This window comes from Epargyreus clarus, unplaced genomic scaffold (genome assembly GCF_041222505.1).
Source record: "Epargyreus clarus isolate Ecla_fem2 unplaced genomic scaffold, WU_Ecla_fem_2.2 ptg000007l, whole genome shotgun sequence".
Taxonomy (NCBI): Eukaryota; Metazoa; Arthropoda; class Insecta; order Lepidoptera; family Hesperiidae; genus Epargyreus; species Epargyreus clarus.
The window spans coordinates 2,879,457-2,897,162 of record NW_027332215.1 but is presented as its reverse complement, the minus strand read 5'-3'; the positions used below and the strand labels follow the sequence as shown (position 1 = coordinate 2,897,162).

Sequence of the window (17,706 nt, the reverse complement as noted above, 5' to 3'; positions counted from 1 at the left end):
ATTGTCAGGTAGAAAGTTATGAACAAAAGGAAAAAACGAATGTAAATTAAGTTAATTTAATCAAAAGATGCAAAGATAATTTAAGTTTTAGTAAGGAAGGAGGAAAGTCGGACAAAGAGCAAGGAGCTTTCTGCAAAAGAAAAGAAATGTAACGGGGGTGAAAATTTGGATATATCAAAGGAGTTATAGAACTAAAATTTGTAAACAAAAACGTAAATTAGAACGAAAAGAAGAAGGAAAAAATATTATAAACGAAAGAAAAGAACAGTTAATTCTCTCCAACGTAAAGATGATGATGAAGCAGTTGAGTACATATTTAATTTGAATATTATCAAATTCAAATTCTTTTAGCAACAATTAAATAGGAGATAGGAGGAATAAATTTAGAAATGCTGATTGATTCAGGTTCTAAATGAAACTGAATATCTAATAAAGCATGGGAGTATTTAAAGAAAAATAAGATAGTTTGTAACAAGAAAGTAAAAGAGCTGATTATTGCTAGCATATAAAAATGAAACAGACTTAATGTTCATGGCTTCAAAAAGAAGCGACTATAAGAGTCAATGGTAAAATAAAACGTAGAACTATTTATATTATTGAAAATGGCTCTCGAAATTTAGTGGTTCACATCAATGCAATTGGGCGTGTTAAAATAACATAAATAACATTGATCAGAAACCCTAGATCAAATTCCAATAAATACTTCAATAAAACCAGTTATGCAATCCTATCGAAGAATACCGATATCAAATATTAGAAGAAATGACAGAGGAAATTGAAAGAATTGCTAGATTTAGAGATAATAGGAGGGGTACATGAACCTTCACCGTGGACTTCTCCAATAATTCCGATTTCCAAGGACAAGTATTGGAAATATTGGTTCAATTTCAATCAATATTTTAAAATAAGTTCTACTTTAAAATAGGCTCTACGCTATAAATAATTTAATAGAATAGATAGAATAGAAGAAATTAATAGAATAGATTTTTCTAAACGAAACGTCTTGCGCACCAATGTAACTGCCTCATTGACCTCCCTAATCCAGCAGGTCTGATAAATAAACGAAGTCTTTAAAGTGGTTTTTGGGGTGGTTCTAGGGCTAGTCAAAGATGTTAACATTTATTTTGGAAACGACTGACCTGAACATGGAATATAATAAGTTTCCACTCATAGAGAGTGTTTTTATGTGGAAACATTTATTTATTGTAATTTCAGTACATTTTGTAAAATTAATTACTAAATATCGAATAAATTGAAAAAGGATAATTCATCATATTCCTATTTTGGCGAACGCTGCAGAAATGGTTATAATTATCTAGAAGTCGTGTATGGCACTATCGATTATTACGAAAAGTTCTACAGGGTAGTCCGCGATAGCATATGTCTATCTTTTACGTGTAACCGCAATTACTCATTTTATGTTTTAAAAATTTTAACATTTTATGTCGATGGTTTAATAGATTTCAAATATAATCTTTATTCAAAAGAAGAATCATTATTCAATATATTACTTTTTAAAAGAATTTATCTTTTAAAAAGTATGCACGATAACATTTTTGTTTTTAATGGGCTTACTACAATACAAACCATAGCTAAAATTTGTAGGTAGTTATTCTGTTTCTATGTCTGTTGTAATCATAGGATAACATATTTCATATTTTAATTTGAAATATTTGACAATAAAATACTAACTTGTAATCTTATCGGGGAAGGTCAACGAATATGATTAGATACTTGGATTTGTATAACAGACGAAAGCATAGAATGGGAAGAGTGGAGACGAGAAGTGGACGAGTGGAGATAGTGAGTTTCCTTGGTATATCATCAATCTTTTATCCACTATTCACCACTGTCGGAATTGAGCGTCAAAACCGAGATGTTTAAAACGACTTAAAATAATTTAGGAAAAAAAGAGAAAGAATATGGAGACCGGAAAAGAAGAGTGTAAAAACCATAATTGGTGGAAGGTAGGAAAGTATAGCTAAAATAATAACACACCGCACATAATATAATAATTTGTTGTACGGGATATAACAATAAGGAATAAAGAAACTGGCTAAAGACTTCGAGAAACATAAGTCAATAAAAGCGTGCGAAAGGGCTTGTGAGAAAGCGGTTGAAGCTGAAGACTTGTCAATCGAAGAATCGGCAGTTAAAGAATAAAATATACTTAAGTAATATTATTGATTTCAAAATTAAAACAAATGGTTTGAATAAGTAAAACCATAAATGAAAATAAGATATTACTTAGATTGGAAATTATGTATATATAAGTAAATAAAATTTGTTAAAAAGGAAGGGATGTAGTGTATGTATCTATTTAATAGATATGTATGAACATTGTCTCACGTATGCCAGTAGAGAGGGTAGCTGTCAAAGTCAGTCTGGTGACGTACGAGATACGGATCGGACGCGCAGCCCTGCTCGGAGCTGGTGTAGTGGTGAGCCAGTGCATGTTAAAGCCCTTTAGGTTCTTACAAACATTACAATGTGTATGCACCCGTGGGAGATGAAGCGGGAGAAACATAACTGGCAAGGTCTGGGTGTGTTCCACTAAGCTGCTCCGATACGGATTCTTGGAAGAAGATATGAATTAGTGACCAACTCGTGTCGGATGTTTACAAAGCCTCCAGCAATGTGTGATGACTACTATACCTATAGGTACCGAGAGGCTGTTATCTGTGCATAGAAGCATGTGCTCTGGAGAGCACATTAGGTGTCCATACGCCGTTATGTGCTCCTTGAAGCATGGAAGCTCTCGTGGAATTGGCCGCCAGTGACCACGACCGACGTTGCTTCCATTTGTAGATCAGTTACGATGTATGTACCTATGTGTAATATTGTGGTTTCAACCTTAGGATACAATAAAATATTAGGTAGGTAGCCTTATGTTGCGCCTCGTGACTCTGCAGTAATTTAGTTTGAAGGGAGTTTAAAGCCCATAATAGGTAATTATCTATATAATGCGAACGCGTCCCAATAAAATATAGTCCTCAAGGTTGCAACTGTAATCATCTTTACAAACTTATTATGTCTTATTTGGTTTCTATTTGTCTTACATAAATAATACTTTGGTACATCAATTAAAATGCAGTTTTGACCTCTTTTATTTGGATTTAATATAAGCGATAGGAATGTTATAGTCCGCGAGGCCTAAGGTGAGCTTTGCATTTGTGTGAGTGCACATGGATAGTGTAGGTGTGAAATCAAACAAAAGCACGATGATTCTTTTATAGTTGGGGAGCCCAAGAGGGTATTTCGGAAGTGTCTCGAGCGCGTCAGACTAAGATATGGGAGATACCTTACACCCTATAAAGTATCCTAAACCATAAATGAGCTTTCTATGTCGGGGAGTTCGCAGAATTAAAAAAAAATCGATCACTGGACATGCTCGAGCGTGGTCAATTTTCTTTTTAATATAAAGGAAATAATGAAATAGAAAACGGGAAACATCATAATCTGCCAATTACCACACGTCGAAGTAGTGAAAAAAAGTAATTTTGAAAAAAAAAAACATCCTGTATTATTATGCTATCTGATAGTGTCACTTATTAGTATGAATACCTGGGAAGTAATGATGCATCACAAACTAAAGGAAAAGGCTCATTTTTAGGAAGATACATTATTCTTCATACATTCTCATAATTTTTTTTTTATCGTCAGAATAAGAAAACGAGCTGAACCGAAAAATATAATATATAACCTTTTCTTCATTTTTATGTCTAATCTACACAATCGTATAAGTCCCAATGACGCCAGAGTTTCTAGACATTTAGCATCCTGGGCTCCCCTACCATTAATTGTTTTAAACCGGTTTATACCGCTTTTTGCCAATCGTGCATCTTCTTCACTTCTTGTACCGGTAGCAGAATTGTTTAATTTCTAATAATTTGTTTTTATGTTACATTTATTAGTAAAATGGCATCCAATATTTAAAAAAAAAACGTATAATACGAAGACCTTTAAATAGTCAAGTTAAGGAAATTATATGCAATTTAAAGAGTTATTTTAAAGACATAAAAGATAAAAATATGTCAAGTGTCAATACATCAGCCCAATTTCTAAAGGAAATCGTTTGATAATAGTTGATGCTGGCGGAGAGGACGGTTTCATACCAAATCCACTGCTGACGTTTAAAGCCAATCAAAAAGTGGTGAAAGTAAAGATGAAGGCGAGAGTGATAATGAAAATGATGATGATGTAATGTCCGATATAGAAGAATTGCTATAATTTTAAATAAAGAAAATAAAGTTTGCAGTAGTTAAACACACCATATTTGTTGAATTGATATGTAATCACAGACACAGACAGAAAATATTTTAATAAACAAGAATGTCTCTTTAACTTATGTACGTAACGAAAAGATAATAAAATTTATTTTTGATTGTTTTTAATCTGACTCTACTTTTGATGTTCACTCACACTAACGCAAAGCTCAGCTTAGACCTTTCGGACTTACCTACATGTATAATAAGCTTTCGTTATTACATCATAGATAAGTATAGAGTGACAATTGTCAAAGGTTACATTTTCTTGTTAGGAGCGAGTAATTTTTACGAATCTATGTATTACATGTACTACTGAGCATTCGAAAATATATGTTATTTGTTGATTATTTTCCATTAATTTTATATCTTAAACATAAACATAAATGCCAATTTTTGTTTTCTGCAAATATTATTTCAGTAAGTTTTACTCCAGAGTGTAAGTACATTCCGAGCTGACACTGATGTATCCTTTCTATATCTTGTTAGCATTTTCAAAGTAAAGTCACTAAAGGAATAACCGTTATTTATATATTTAAACTGGTATCGAGAGCTCGAGGCGTCTGATAGGTCTGGCTTGTGTATTGCGAACAGTAGGTACGTTTAAGCATTTTAATTATCGAACGTACACAGTGATCGTGAACGTGATGTAGTACACAGTGTACTACAGTGGGTGATCAGGATCATTGATAGTTCCATAGGCATCCATGGGAATTGAAGCAGTTGGTGGCAGTAATCATTATTATCTTTATGATTGATCAAAGATCTTTGGCTTTAAAAATTTAAGAGTGTTGTAGCTCCCTACTACTAATCGTCTTATTTTGTATCCATCAATCATTATTGGAACAGCGTGGCGATACAAATAGGAGCTTGAGGAGAAATGCCCGTGTCCAACGGCGGTATGTTAATGGGTTGCAGCACTTTTAGTTATTAGTTACATTAAATTGCAAGGTCATTCCTTCTAGAGATCTTTACTGACAAAAACAATGTTGTGCGTTTTAATATTTATTTTCTGTTTATTATGGTGGACCCCTTCTCGTTGACGCGGGACTATAGCCTCGTCTGGCCTGTCCCAAATCCGACCCTGTCCACTGCCAGTGTAATTCAGGAAGTTAGTTTATTACGAGTAATCCTTCAAAAAAGGTAGTTTGCCATCACGTGGATTCGACTGTTAAAGCGTTATTAGCACAAGGATGCAATTGCACAGTGCACACCAACCTTTCCGAGCGTCTTAGTAGGAAGCTCTAGCGGAAATTTAATTGACCCATTTTCAAGACCAAAAGTTCCCGTCTGACACCGAAGCCTAATTTTACTTTCATTTACCTATAGTTCTATATACCTAACGGTCGTTATAATAGAGACTTGAAATATTGCAGAACGGCAACTTTTTAATGACGCAGTCTTAAATAATGCCTATTGATACGGGTATATTGATACCTACCTAATTAATTGTTACGTGTATTAAACGCATGGCGTATAATATAAACTGTACTGTATTGTAGTCATTGATAACCTTGTGAACTTCATTTATTTTGTGTTTTATATATAGGCACCAAAGTATGAGTACCTATTGTATTTTGTTTGCAGGAAACCTCGCGATATTCCATTCCACTTGCCACACAAGAAACTATTGGATAAAATCGAACATGTGGAGAAAGAACCAGAACCTTTGGTAACTTTTTATATTCGAGTGTTATTTAAACCATTTAATATATGTTCAAACGTATTGCGTATAAGTATGGTATAAGTAATAACAAGTTATATTTTGATATCCTACTGCTGAGTTGACATACGCTCTCTGAGTTAAGGAATTCAATAAGGTATGCCATGCATGAAACGCTTATACTTAAGTATGCTTTACGAACGCACGGGTGTAAAGTTACGAGCGATAAGACATTTTCCAATAAAGTATAGTCGTAGGCTACGAATACCTAGCGGTTTAGGGTAGCGTATGTTACCTATGATAAAGCAGGTATTTACTCTTGTAGACGGGGTTCGCCGCCGCCCAAGAGGAACGGTACAGAAAGGAACGGAAGCCCGCGAAGCTGCAGCTCGAGCCAATTAAGCTTGAAGACGGCTTAAGTAAGGAACCCCTTATTGAATTTATATCATATCTTTATAGAGAAACTCTGCTCAAGTCGGTACTTAATACACATTGCAAATTCGTTAAAATATATATACGTGAAAAAATATAGAAACCGAATAGTTTAGACTTTTCGTTACAAAATATTTGTGTACAATGATTATCAAATTAAAATGCTATACGATTATTGCTGCATTTTCTTATGATTGGACCTTACAACTCAACTACGACCAAGAAATCACATCCATTGCCTCTAATAATATTTCGACATTTTTGTAGGTGAAGCTAAAAAGAAGAAAGAACTTAAGATTCGCGAGTCAGTCAGCAGTACCGAGGTACATCGAGAGGACCACACGCACGACCCGCTAAAGATAAAGCCCGAGGTGGCGTCGCAGAAGGAAGTCATCGCGTATGTCAGGAGCAACCCGTCTTGCGGCTTCCTCTACATGATATACGCTGTGCATCCACAAAATGTGTATTTCACACCATATTATCTTAAGTAAGTCTAAAGATTTAAACCACATTTTTTTTACAATATTGAAGTAATAACGCTAATAAAGTAAGTAATAGAGCTTGTAGACTGACCTGATGAGATTTCTACCTGTCCTATGATTAAGTTAGAAAGCCTCGGATAAGAACGTTTCCAATACCACACATTCATCTCAAACCGAAACGGCCGCGCTAAATACTGATGTTATCGTGGCGGTGGTGCCTCACGAGTCGCGCCACAAAGATTTTGTCCATCTTTATGCTATTTATAGTGTAGTGTTCTGAAGAATACCTATTATTCAGTGCTCACATTATTAATGTGAGCATCAGTAAACCTAATGCAATTCATAATTGAATTGCATTAGGTACTACCTACTACTACTTACATCCTAAATAAGAGCGAAACCTATAAACAAAATTTGTCAAAGCATAAGTGTAACTAGGTCAGGTGTAATTGAAACATTTGGAAGGGGCCGACACTACCAAAGTGAACAAGGAAACGATTGGGGTAGGTTGATTTCAACACCGTTAAATATTCATAACATAACCTTTTTTCTACTTTTTTTACTTATACAAACTTCAAGATATGAGAATACATTCGCTGAAATTATTGTTAATGTGTTACAAGATAATACTAATTTAATATGCTAAGACGATTTATAAATTCAGTTAACAAAGTTACGAATATTTGCGAAACTACCGTGTATCTTTCAGAACTAAGTTGAAACGCCCCAGTAAAAGCAGTTCAAAGCAGCAAGCACAAGCTTTGCTTTTCAAAGAAATTGTTAAGGTATTCTACGTAGAATGACTATGACGGTTTCATTTGTCTTTCCAGTGGTCTTGTAATGGAGGTATAACTGACGGTTTAGCGCTGTTACACATGACGAGTTTTCTCTGCTCTATCCGATGCCACCATGCCAGCTCTGATGCGAAACCGATATGCGAAACAGTCGCGCATGGCGCGTTACTAAATCGCTACTAATTAATTATCAATTGCTTTAACGATAAAAGACAATAATGCGATGAAATCCACACATTAACGAGATCTTTAGAAAAAAGGTTTTTAAACGTTTGTGAAGTCTACTAATTCGCACTTAGCCAGGGTGGTGGATTGTGATGAGAAGGATTGTCTCCTTCTGAGAGGGAAACCCATGCACAGCAGTGAGCCAATAATGGGTTGCTAATGAAATCGCTGCAAAAAGTCGCCATGTGTGGCCCTGCTATTACTTTCAATAAATCTGATCATGTTTTGTTCATGAATGAGACTCTGTGTTTAAGATCAGGTTAAGGTGGATCGCATATTCCAGATTAGCGATTATTTTAAAACGGCAAAATATTATTCAGTTAAAAGCATTTCAGTTTCAAAGATATTTTTCAGTCCCACTCATACTTCCAAAGGTTACCGCTTTCAACCAACCAATTTATTTAGCTTTGTAATATTAGTATAAAAATATTACAACATATTAATATTCATCCAGGGTGGTCCCTTACGAGGAGATCGATAAGCGCAACTACCTGACGATAAGCCCATGCGGCGTCACTCACTTCACCAACGAGATGGTGTTCACTAAGCTGCCCGATTGGGAGCAGGAGTACACGATATTCGTGAAACTGACAGACGTAAGATCATTGTTATAATAATACCCTGTAATTATGTGGCATTGTTTTTTAGCTTGCGTATGCAATAATCAGCATAGACAGAACAAATAGTATTTGCTATAGACGTAACTAGATTCAATAAAGATTCTTATTAAAATGGCTTGTACTTATTTCTCGAGCACGAATTACTAAAAGAGAGATGTAAAGAAATGCTTGCATTTTAAAATGTTTATTGAATAAAGTTACACAACTTTCTTTTCAAATTCAAGTAAGTAGAAATCTTACCATCCATCCATCCATCCATCCATCAATATCCTGCATATATTCTACGCTTTGATACCCTACAATCATAATCAGATTATAATAAATACGCGCTATGATAAATAGAATTCACTTTAGAAAATCATTAAAAGTTAAGTATCTATATCCGGAAAAGCGACCTCGTTCGCAAATTGTGTAACATGCCACCGAAAATATATTATGCAGGTCTGGAAGAAACTATTTGTAGGTTAGTCTCGATATTTCGTTAGACTGTCTATCTTAGTTAACAAACCTAATTCAGGTACTTCTATTTCCAGGTGGGAATCTCAGAAGTTACTAATTTTATATAGAATATTAGGCTTAATGTTGTGACAAAATGCAAACCCAATTGAATATAAAATGATGTACAATTATTTAAATTATTTATAGAAAAGTTTTGGAGTTGTAATCATTTGATAGCTTAGTGCACGCAATAATTCTCTAGTGCCTTGAAATTCGCCTTTTACCTTTAGAGAGAGAGTTCCGAATGCCTGGTGGAAACTTGAAGTTTTTGAAGTTATGTTTTAGAAATGAATTACCGCTCCCTTTAACGACGGAGGAAGACTTCGTGGGGAAATCTACATACCTGAGAGTATCTCAAAGGCAAATAAAGTTTATTAATCTGTACTTGGCTAGTATAGTTGATTATTACCTTAGCCCACTTCTCTCTTTAAGAGGAGACCTGAGAACAGTTTTGTAGCAGAAATAAAATAAAAATTGAATGTTTCAACATATTTAGGTGTATGTATGTATGTTTAACAAAATAAAGACTGCTTGGTGCAACTACAATTTGAAATGTTACGTAAGTTATTGTCTTATGATAATAATAAATAGGCATGTAATAACTTTAGCAAATAACTAGTAATTATTAAACGATTATTAATGAGTAGCTTTCAAATAAACTAGGATTATTTTGTCGTATACGTACGTGGCAGCTGAGTAGATACAGAATGCTATAAGTATTCAATAAGTTTAATATTTCATTTTCATATCTGCATGATTTCCCGTTAACTGCTTTAGTAACTAGGTACATTATTTTTGAATTAAAAAACTGCATTTATTAAAATTAGATTACAATATGTTGTGCTCACAATGAATAGTGAAATACAACATTGGGATTGTAAAGTTTTAACGAGGAAGTCAAAGAAAACGGTGCAAACGTTAATGCAAGTAACTACGGATTTTTAATTAATGGCGAAGCTGGCACTCTCGTTGTATCCAACTAATTTCATACTCTAGTTAAAGTTAAAATATTTTAATAAACTGGTCGTACTTCATTAAATTTATATATAACAGCATAGTAGCCTAGTGGTTGAAATTCTGCCTCTCAGCTCCGAGGTTCGAATTTCAGGCATGCACCTCTGATTTTGTAATATTATGTGCTTAAATTTATTATCAATTGCTTTAACGTTGAAGGAAAACATCGTGAGGATGCCTACACCTTTCAGATATGTAGGTCCTACATACCTGAGAGATTTATAATAAATAATCTATAAATTTAAATAAGTTCTGTGCTATATTAGTTTTCTTATAGTGTTGCTTATATGGATCAAATTTTGGGAAGTAATTTTATGTTAAAATACAAATTAATGGATTTTTTTTAAGAAATATAATTTTTTTCATACATTGGCATACTAATCCTTAAGGATTATACATAACATATGACTTGAGTAAAATGCTTTAGGCTTATACATAAATATAAACTGTAAATAAAACTGAAACCAAGAAATAATTTTATCGACAATAATTTTGGATATTTTGGGATATTTTAAACCGAATTTAAATTTGGAAAACTGAAGCTTTATATTTCATGATTGGGGTTGAAAATTAAGAAAGTACTTTGTTTAAAGTCAATTCAAAAATAACATCCATAGACAATGCCTTTTGTACCGTTGTACGCTATTATATTTCGCGTTAAACGTACCTTCTGATCGTATTTTAAGATTTGTGGTGGTTATTATTTTCAATTATGACGAAAACGAAAGCCTAGTTGTTGGCATCGGGTCTGTAACGGGTTGACGACGTACGACCTAAGTATCGCATTTTCCAGTGTACAAATAATTTCCACATTACTTACCACTTACCGGCAAATCTTACCTGTTTAATAGGCAAAACGTGTGGCATAAGTATTAAGTTTAAAACTGACAACGACTCTGTTTTGAAGCCTTATACAATGTTATGTTAAATTGCTATGCGTATAAAAATGTGTTTTTCTGTTAGATAGGGATAGTAAGCAGATACCGGGTACGTAGTGTCAAGTGGAATATTATTATGCAGTCCGTGGACGTTTATCGCGTTACAGCACTTTAGTTGTAATTCCGTTAAGTAATTCATGGATCGTTTCAGCATTTCAGGACTAAGTTCAAGCGTTTACAGTGCACACTGTTATTTCATCCTGTTTATGTCTCATTTTAGCGGTCATAAAAGAAACACTAAATTAAATGTAATAACTCCATTTATACCTTGATAATATAATTATGATAGTATTTATGAGTCCATACTACATTATTTAACCTTGGTAATATAACTTAAATGTGTTAAATTTAAAAGATACGTCACTATTATAGGTACTCCATCCAAAATATTATTCCATTTCACGTCTACACTTTTACGAATTCCCCTATTTTATTGGCTTCAATTCGACGTATCAATTTAATTTACTAAATAAATTGTTCGCAATAAGTTAATCGCATTGAATGCGGCTTATACGAGAACAAAGCATTGCTTCATTTTCATTAACTTCCGACCTGTTCTATATAAAGTTGGGTACATATGTCCATGGGCGGCTGTGACCATTTACCGTCACGTAGATTACAACGTCCGCTTTAATGTTACATTATAGATCAAGTTCTTCAGAGTATATAGATATTGGAAGGCATTTTACGTGTGGAGGAAGTCTATCTTGTTCAGAAAGTTCAGCAAGCTTCGCAATAAGATCGCCAAGAACCTCTTCATACTGACCCCAGTGTTGGGAAAAGCGCTGCTCGGTATTCAGGCCATGTGCTGTGAGATGGAAACAAAAAGCTTCGCTGACTTGTCAAGAGATATGGACATCGCCTTCTTCTACTTCATCGAATTGCAGGTTAGTTTTCAGTTATTAAAAAACGATTTTCCCACCAAAGGTATATTTGACAATGTTGACTACTTGGAATAGTCAAATTTCGATCTTTGTTTGCCTGTTGGCAAAAATTGGATAGATTGATTACGATTAGTGACGACTTAAGTTCAAGTGTTTACTAGTATAGAAGGACGATAGGCAACTCAAATAAATAAGTCCTACATATATCAATAAAAGATTTTTCGTCCCGACTTAAATTTTATGAAAATCAAATAAAGGTTGAATCGTTTTAGATGAAACGATTGGAATATGTTCGCGACAAACTTTCGGAATTCCGATCAGTGGTGTTGGAGGTGGTCACGGCGGCGTGCCACGCAGCGCTCTACCTGCAAGGCTTCTTATTTGACGACAGGAATGTGCCGCCATTTCAAATAATACGCGGGAAACCCACCGGCGGCATGTCCTACACGGAAAAAGCGAACAAACGAAAATATTGCGAGAGACTCGCCAGGTTAGTAGTATTGCACAGAATTCCGTTTGCCAGTTCGTGACCGGACGAATTGATTGATTCATTTTTAGGTAAAACCTCGAAGTGGATTTCATTATAGTGTTTAGAAAGACCCAAAATGTAACAACAACAAAAATACACTTCAAGTACTTTGGTAAATTATGTATATGTTGTGTGTAGACAAGTTTTAAAGTCGTACTAAAACTTGTCTATTGTCCCTGCTTATAAATAGTATCAAGCTAAATGAGTACATATTCAGTGATTGAATATTAAATACTTTTTTATGCTCCCGTTATAGAATCGTAAGTAAGTTCTACTTTGAAAATGAAAACCAAAAAACTACTTTTATTATTATAAATCGTTATTGGTAGGTATAATTTAATGATCCGCATTGAGCGGGGCAGTCTCGTTACCTCTTGACAATAATCAATAATCATATCGGCTACTTCTCCTCTTAAAAAGTATGTAAACTAAAGACTTCATATTTTGAAACGCATTTGCTACAAATCGACGGCCAACGTTGATGAACGATCACCTAGAATTATCAATAAATGTATGAGCAGACTTAAATAGTAACTCTTATAGACGTAAAAAGTACCTATCTTATTTTTAACAGACTTCAAAAATGAAGGTTCTGTATTCAATCGCTATGTATGTAAACCTTTATATCCGTATATTTCTCAGAAACTACTGATCCAATTTGGATGGAGTTTGTATGGTGTGAAAATGTAAAACAATAAGTCATACAAGCATCGCCCGATTATTGATAGAGTACGTCGTAACCCACATGTCTCTGATGCCGGAAATATGTCAATCTACCGGTTTGCATTGGGGCTGCATCCGTACGAGAGAGCTATAAAGTACGAGAGAGAGCGCATCGGATATTCAGAGGTGATCCGAAAACGAAGCTCCCATTAAAAAAAATTGACGATTGGGATGTGACCCTAGCTCACGGCGACATTTAGAAAAGCAATAAAATTATTATTTAAAAAACTATTATAGTTAATCATACTTAAAAGTAATAATTGTTGCAATCTATTAAATTTGCCATGAACTTTCTCTAAGGCGTTAGAACACCGGCCCGAAAATCGTTAATCCTGATGATCGTGATAAATACAAAGAAACAAAATTATTAAAAGCGTGCATTGACTGTCCTCGGTTCTTGATAATTTTTAAAATTGTTGATTTACACTGACCGTTTAAAGTCGGCAAAAAGATTGCAAAGTTTCGGTTACACTCCCACATATCTTCATACATACACGTCAAACTAATAAAAGCGTGGTAAAAATACATCATCCTTTTGACATCGGTACCTACTCGAGCGCGTTACTTTTTTGTACATATGGTACCTATATTAAAGAAATTAATAATTTGAGGCGGTTTCGATTTCATCCATTGCATGGAATCTGAATCCGCGCTAAAATTAATTAGTTTTAAAATAACTCACTCTTCATTTTGGATGAATAATTAACCAGTTCTACGTCATGTGTCATGTTGTAGTAATCTAAGAATCGATTAGAATTTTCAAATACAATGACAATGGTAGGTCTGTGCCCAAATCTAAAGTTACGACGAGGCATACCTACTTATCGCCTCGGATAAGTAGATATGCCTTGTTGAAGGTAGAAACAGGTGTGGCGGTGATGCCACCGAATTCTAACGACAAAGCATTCTACCACCTTCTTATTTGACGAGCGAAAAGCACTTTTTTATATCTTATATGTGATATACCAGCTTCGTGAAGCTAGCGGACTACATGACAAATTACATGCTGTACCGGCTCACAAAGCGTTCTAACCAAATGATGGCGGACATGCTCCGGAAGCACGTGGGGTTCACGCCGGAGCCCGCGCTGCTGGCCGGCACAGAGGTTGACGAGGTTCTCGAGGTGTTGCCTCGCGAAACTGACACTTGTAAGGTATTTAAAGTATTATAACAAAATGTAATCAAGGTTTTATTTTTTAATTCATGTATTATGGTGCGGCTGCTTATACAATGCATTCCTGAAATTTGTCAATAGGTGTCCGTTACACACGTCTAGAGATTTGAAAATATCGTTTCTGAACATAACCACACCGTAAGAAAAATAAAAACGAGCTTATTTGATGATATTTATTTAGCTTATATATATATATATATATATATATATATATATATATATATATATATATATATATATATTATTGGTCTATATTTTGACCATCTTTACCTACGCGTATAACAAAATATTATTGAGGATGGTAAAATTTGAACAGCACAAGTGGATTTTATACGTTACTTATTTGTCACTATTTTATTGAAATATTTATTGATCGTCACATTTAGCCCCAATATGTTGTTGATTATATTTTGAGACATTTTCATAATATATTCGGCAGCACTTTAAAGTTACATAGTTCATTCGGACACGACTTATCAGGGATGCATTATTTCAATGGTCAAACTACCTATAGTACACATTAATTAAGTTACTCCCGTACAGTTCGTCGTCTGGATGGACCGTTAATTTTGTAAAAATTAACGGTCCATCCAGACGACGAACTAAATCACAAGGATATCGTGTTTGGTTGTGTAGCTGCCGTTAGTAACGCCCTTAACGAACGGCTGGACCCATCAATAATATCACCGGCTCATCTCAATAATATCGTATCACGGCACTGTCCTCAAATTATATTAGTATTGCAATCTCAATCAGTTGAGTTAAAGTAGTTATAACGTTAATTGGGAAATTTATAATTATTGCTATACATATGTACTGATATTGCTAGTTAAGAAAGACCTTTTAAAAATTAAACATATGTAGTAACTTTAAGTTTTTTAGTAAACAAAGTAATCTAAATAATAAAGTTAAACATTGATAAGTATTTTATTTTATCATATTTCTATCATCAGTGGGCCTTGTTCCAAGTGGATGCTTACGTCCTTCCTAGTGGCCAAGTTGAACTGAACCCTGCCGAGAATGTTATATCTACACACTTCGAAAAGATAACCAATTATTGGGATCAGTATGTGAGAACGTTCCATAACTTCCTGAACGAAGAGACACTAGAGATATTCGTTCAACCCACAATAATGGGCAAGAAAGTAGAGTGGTCAGCGGGGCAGTCGCCGAATCTCTACTTCTTGATGAATCAGGACCAGGAAATGTTAGACGACATAGCATTTATACCATATTCGATTCATAGTGGATACGAAAGCGTCTGGACGTTCCTTCGACGCATGAATGCGTTCATGAACAACTTCAGAGAAGCTCACGAAATGGACATAGAAATTATAAAACAGGAAAGGGACGTTATCGCGTTTAAGTTACTCTGCGACAGATTCGTGAAGCAAATGGAGGCTATTGAAGATGTCGTCAGTTATCAACCGCTGGGGCTACTGTTCCTTTGCCTCAGTCCTTTCCAGGAGCTATTCCGACCGCAACCGAAAAGACTGTTCGATGTTGTTGCTAATGTCACACCTGAGTAAGCTTATAACAGTTTTTAATATTATTTATTATTATTTTATTTAACTTAAAGCTCTTTTACTTATATATGCACTTATAAAAATCATTTTAAATTTTTAAAGCTCCGGTAGACGTTTCAATTTTAGTACTGCTATTCGGATGCTAGATGTAGCGAATAAACGCTACAGGCGTAACGCGTTTGAGCACTAATTGCTATTACATTTAGACGCAAGTTGTAGGAACTAAACGCAAAATACTGAATATAGCATTAATTGACCAAAATGCGCATTCGAGATTGTGATCGGATGCAACAAATCGCCAAAACGCGAATTGCCGATGCTAACTGTAGTATGTACATTAACTAGAGCTAGGCATATAAATAAACTAATCTGAAATCACAGACGAGGCTATACGTATCCTTATTAAAATTCACAGAATCGGTCGTGAATGCATTGACGATATACTAGCTGGCATCGAGTCCATCAACGAGGACATAACGAAGGAGCCAGAGACAGCTGGAGAGCTAGTGGCTTTCAACTTCGTGCTCGATGGACTTGAGTCGCGAGTGGCTCGGCTCGAAGAAAGGCTGGAATACTTGAGAGAGTTATACGATCTAATGGGCGAATTCAACATTGGCATACCGCCTGATGACATGACCGAGTATCTTGGTAAGTTTAATTTTCTATCATTCTTAGTATTCAAATAATTTTAAATATGCATACAGTTGTTAGCGTACATATACAAGAACGTTTCATTATGTAATTATGCTGTCACTTACACTTGTGTGATGCCATATTAAAATAGACAGTAATAGTGTTTTAATGTGGGAATACAATCAATACAATACCAGTTTCTACGTAAAAGATATTGTAGTTATTTAGTACTTATTAAATATTCCGATACATGTAGCCCCCTCTATGGACTAGCGGTTAGCTACGGGGTCGCGCGGCTTACCGCACGGCTTTTTAATATACAACCGCTTGTGATTGTATGCACTTAACGCTCACAAAATTATGATATAGAGATGCCCGCCACGCGGTTAGTCGGCCCCGCGATTACAAAAAATAATAATACGAGAAAGTTATTTTAATAATGTTATTGTTGTAATCTCCTTTTAACGTGGACATAACAAGGCAACTGACTGACTAAATGACTAATTAATTGACTGTGCCAGAGATAAACGCTCAGCCGAAACCGCTGAACTTAAAGTTCTGACAATTTGCACATGTTAGTTTCATATATAGCGTAAGCGAGAACTAAAAAAGTGTTTTTGAGATTACTTAAAGGGTTAAAATAGGTTCTTTGAAAATGTTGCCACTTTGAAACAGATATTATAATTTTTTGTATTTTTTTGGGTAAAAATAATAAGACTTATTTGACCGTTTTTGAAAATTGTTTTCGTCCTTTTTACTGCAGTTGAGTTTTTGATTTTTTAATGATATTACTTGTTACTTGTATAAGAAAGTTGGTTCTTTTATTTAATAAAATCTAGGCTGTAAAGCTTATATGTTAAATAATTGTAATCAACTGAGTTTCGTAGTGACGACCGATTTTAAATGAAACAAAGTATATTGTTACCCTTTTAGTTCACCATACAAATATGCAATTCAATTGATACGATGCTAACTAATGGATTTCGCAACTCACCAAATTCAAATATTCATTAGTCCGTCGGAAGCCTAAACATCACAAATACATTGACATAGCAGAAGCAAATTTTGGTGTGGCTAGTGTGCATTTCTGTTCACTGCTGGGCGCGGGACTCTTCTCATAGCGATATGTGTTTAGGGCATAGTCCATCGCCCTGGTGAAGTACCTGTCGGCAACAACTCTTTTTTTTCAAAGACCTCTCAGAAGTTCCTCACGATGTTTTTCTTCACTCTTAAAACAAGTGACAATTGAAATATTATGTGCGTATGAGAAATTCATACGCACATAATATATCGAAATCCAAACCTT

General features: G+C 34.7%; 1 protein-coding gene across 1 annotated transcript in view; it reads left to right on the top strand.

The window, feature by feature from the left end:
• Dhc16F (Dynein heavy chain at 16F) overlaps positions 1 to 17,706 on the top strand; it is a 218,427-nt gene that overhangs the window by 3,227 nt on the left and 197,494 nt on the right. Inside the window, exons 2-10 of the mRNA XM_073074361.1 lie at positions 5,853 to 5,937; positions 6,254 to 6,347; positions 6,628 to 6,847; positions 8,316 to 8,457; positions 11,579 to 11,818; positions 12,088 to 12,305; positions 14,037 to 14,220; positions 15,195 to 15,766; positions 16,183 to 16,415. Of these exons, the coding sequence (XP_072930462.1) occupies positions 5,853 to 5,937; positions 6,254 to 6,347; positions 6,628 to 6,847; positions 8,316 to 8,457; positions 11,579 to 11,818; positions 12,088 to 12,305; positions 14,037 to 14,220; positions 15,195 to 15,766; positions 16,183 to 16,415 (1,988 nt within the window). The remainder of the gene's footprint in view (positions 1 to 5,852; positions 5,938 to 6,253; positions 6,348 to 6,627; positions 6,848 to 8,315; positions 8,458 to 11,578; positions 11,819 to 12,087; positions 12,306 to 14,036; positions 14,221 to 15,194; positions 15,767 to 16,182; positions 16,416 to 17,706) is intronic.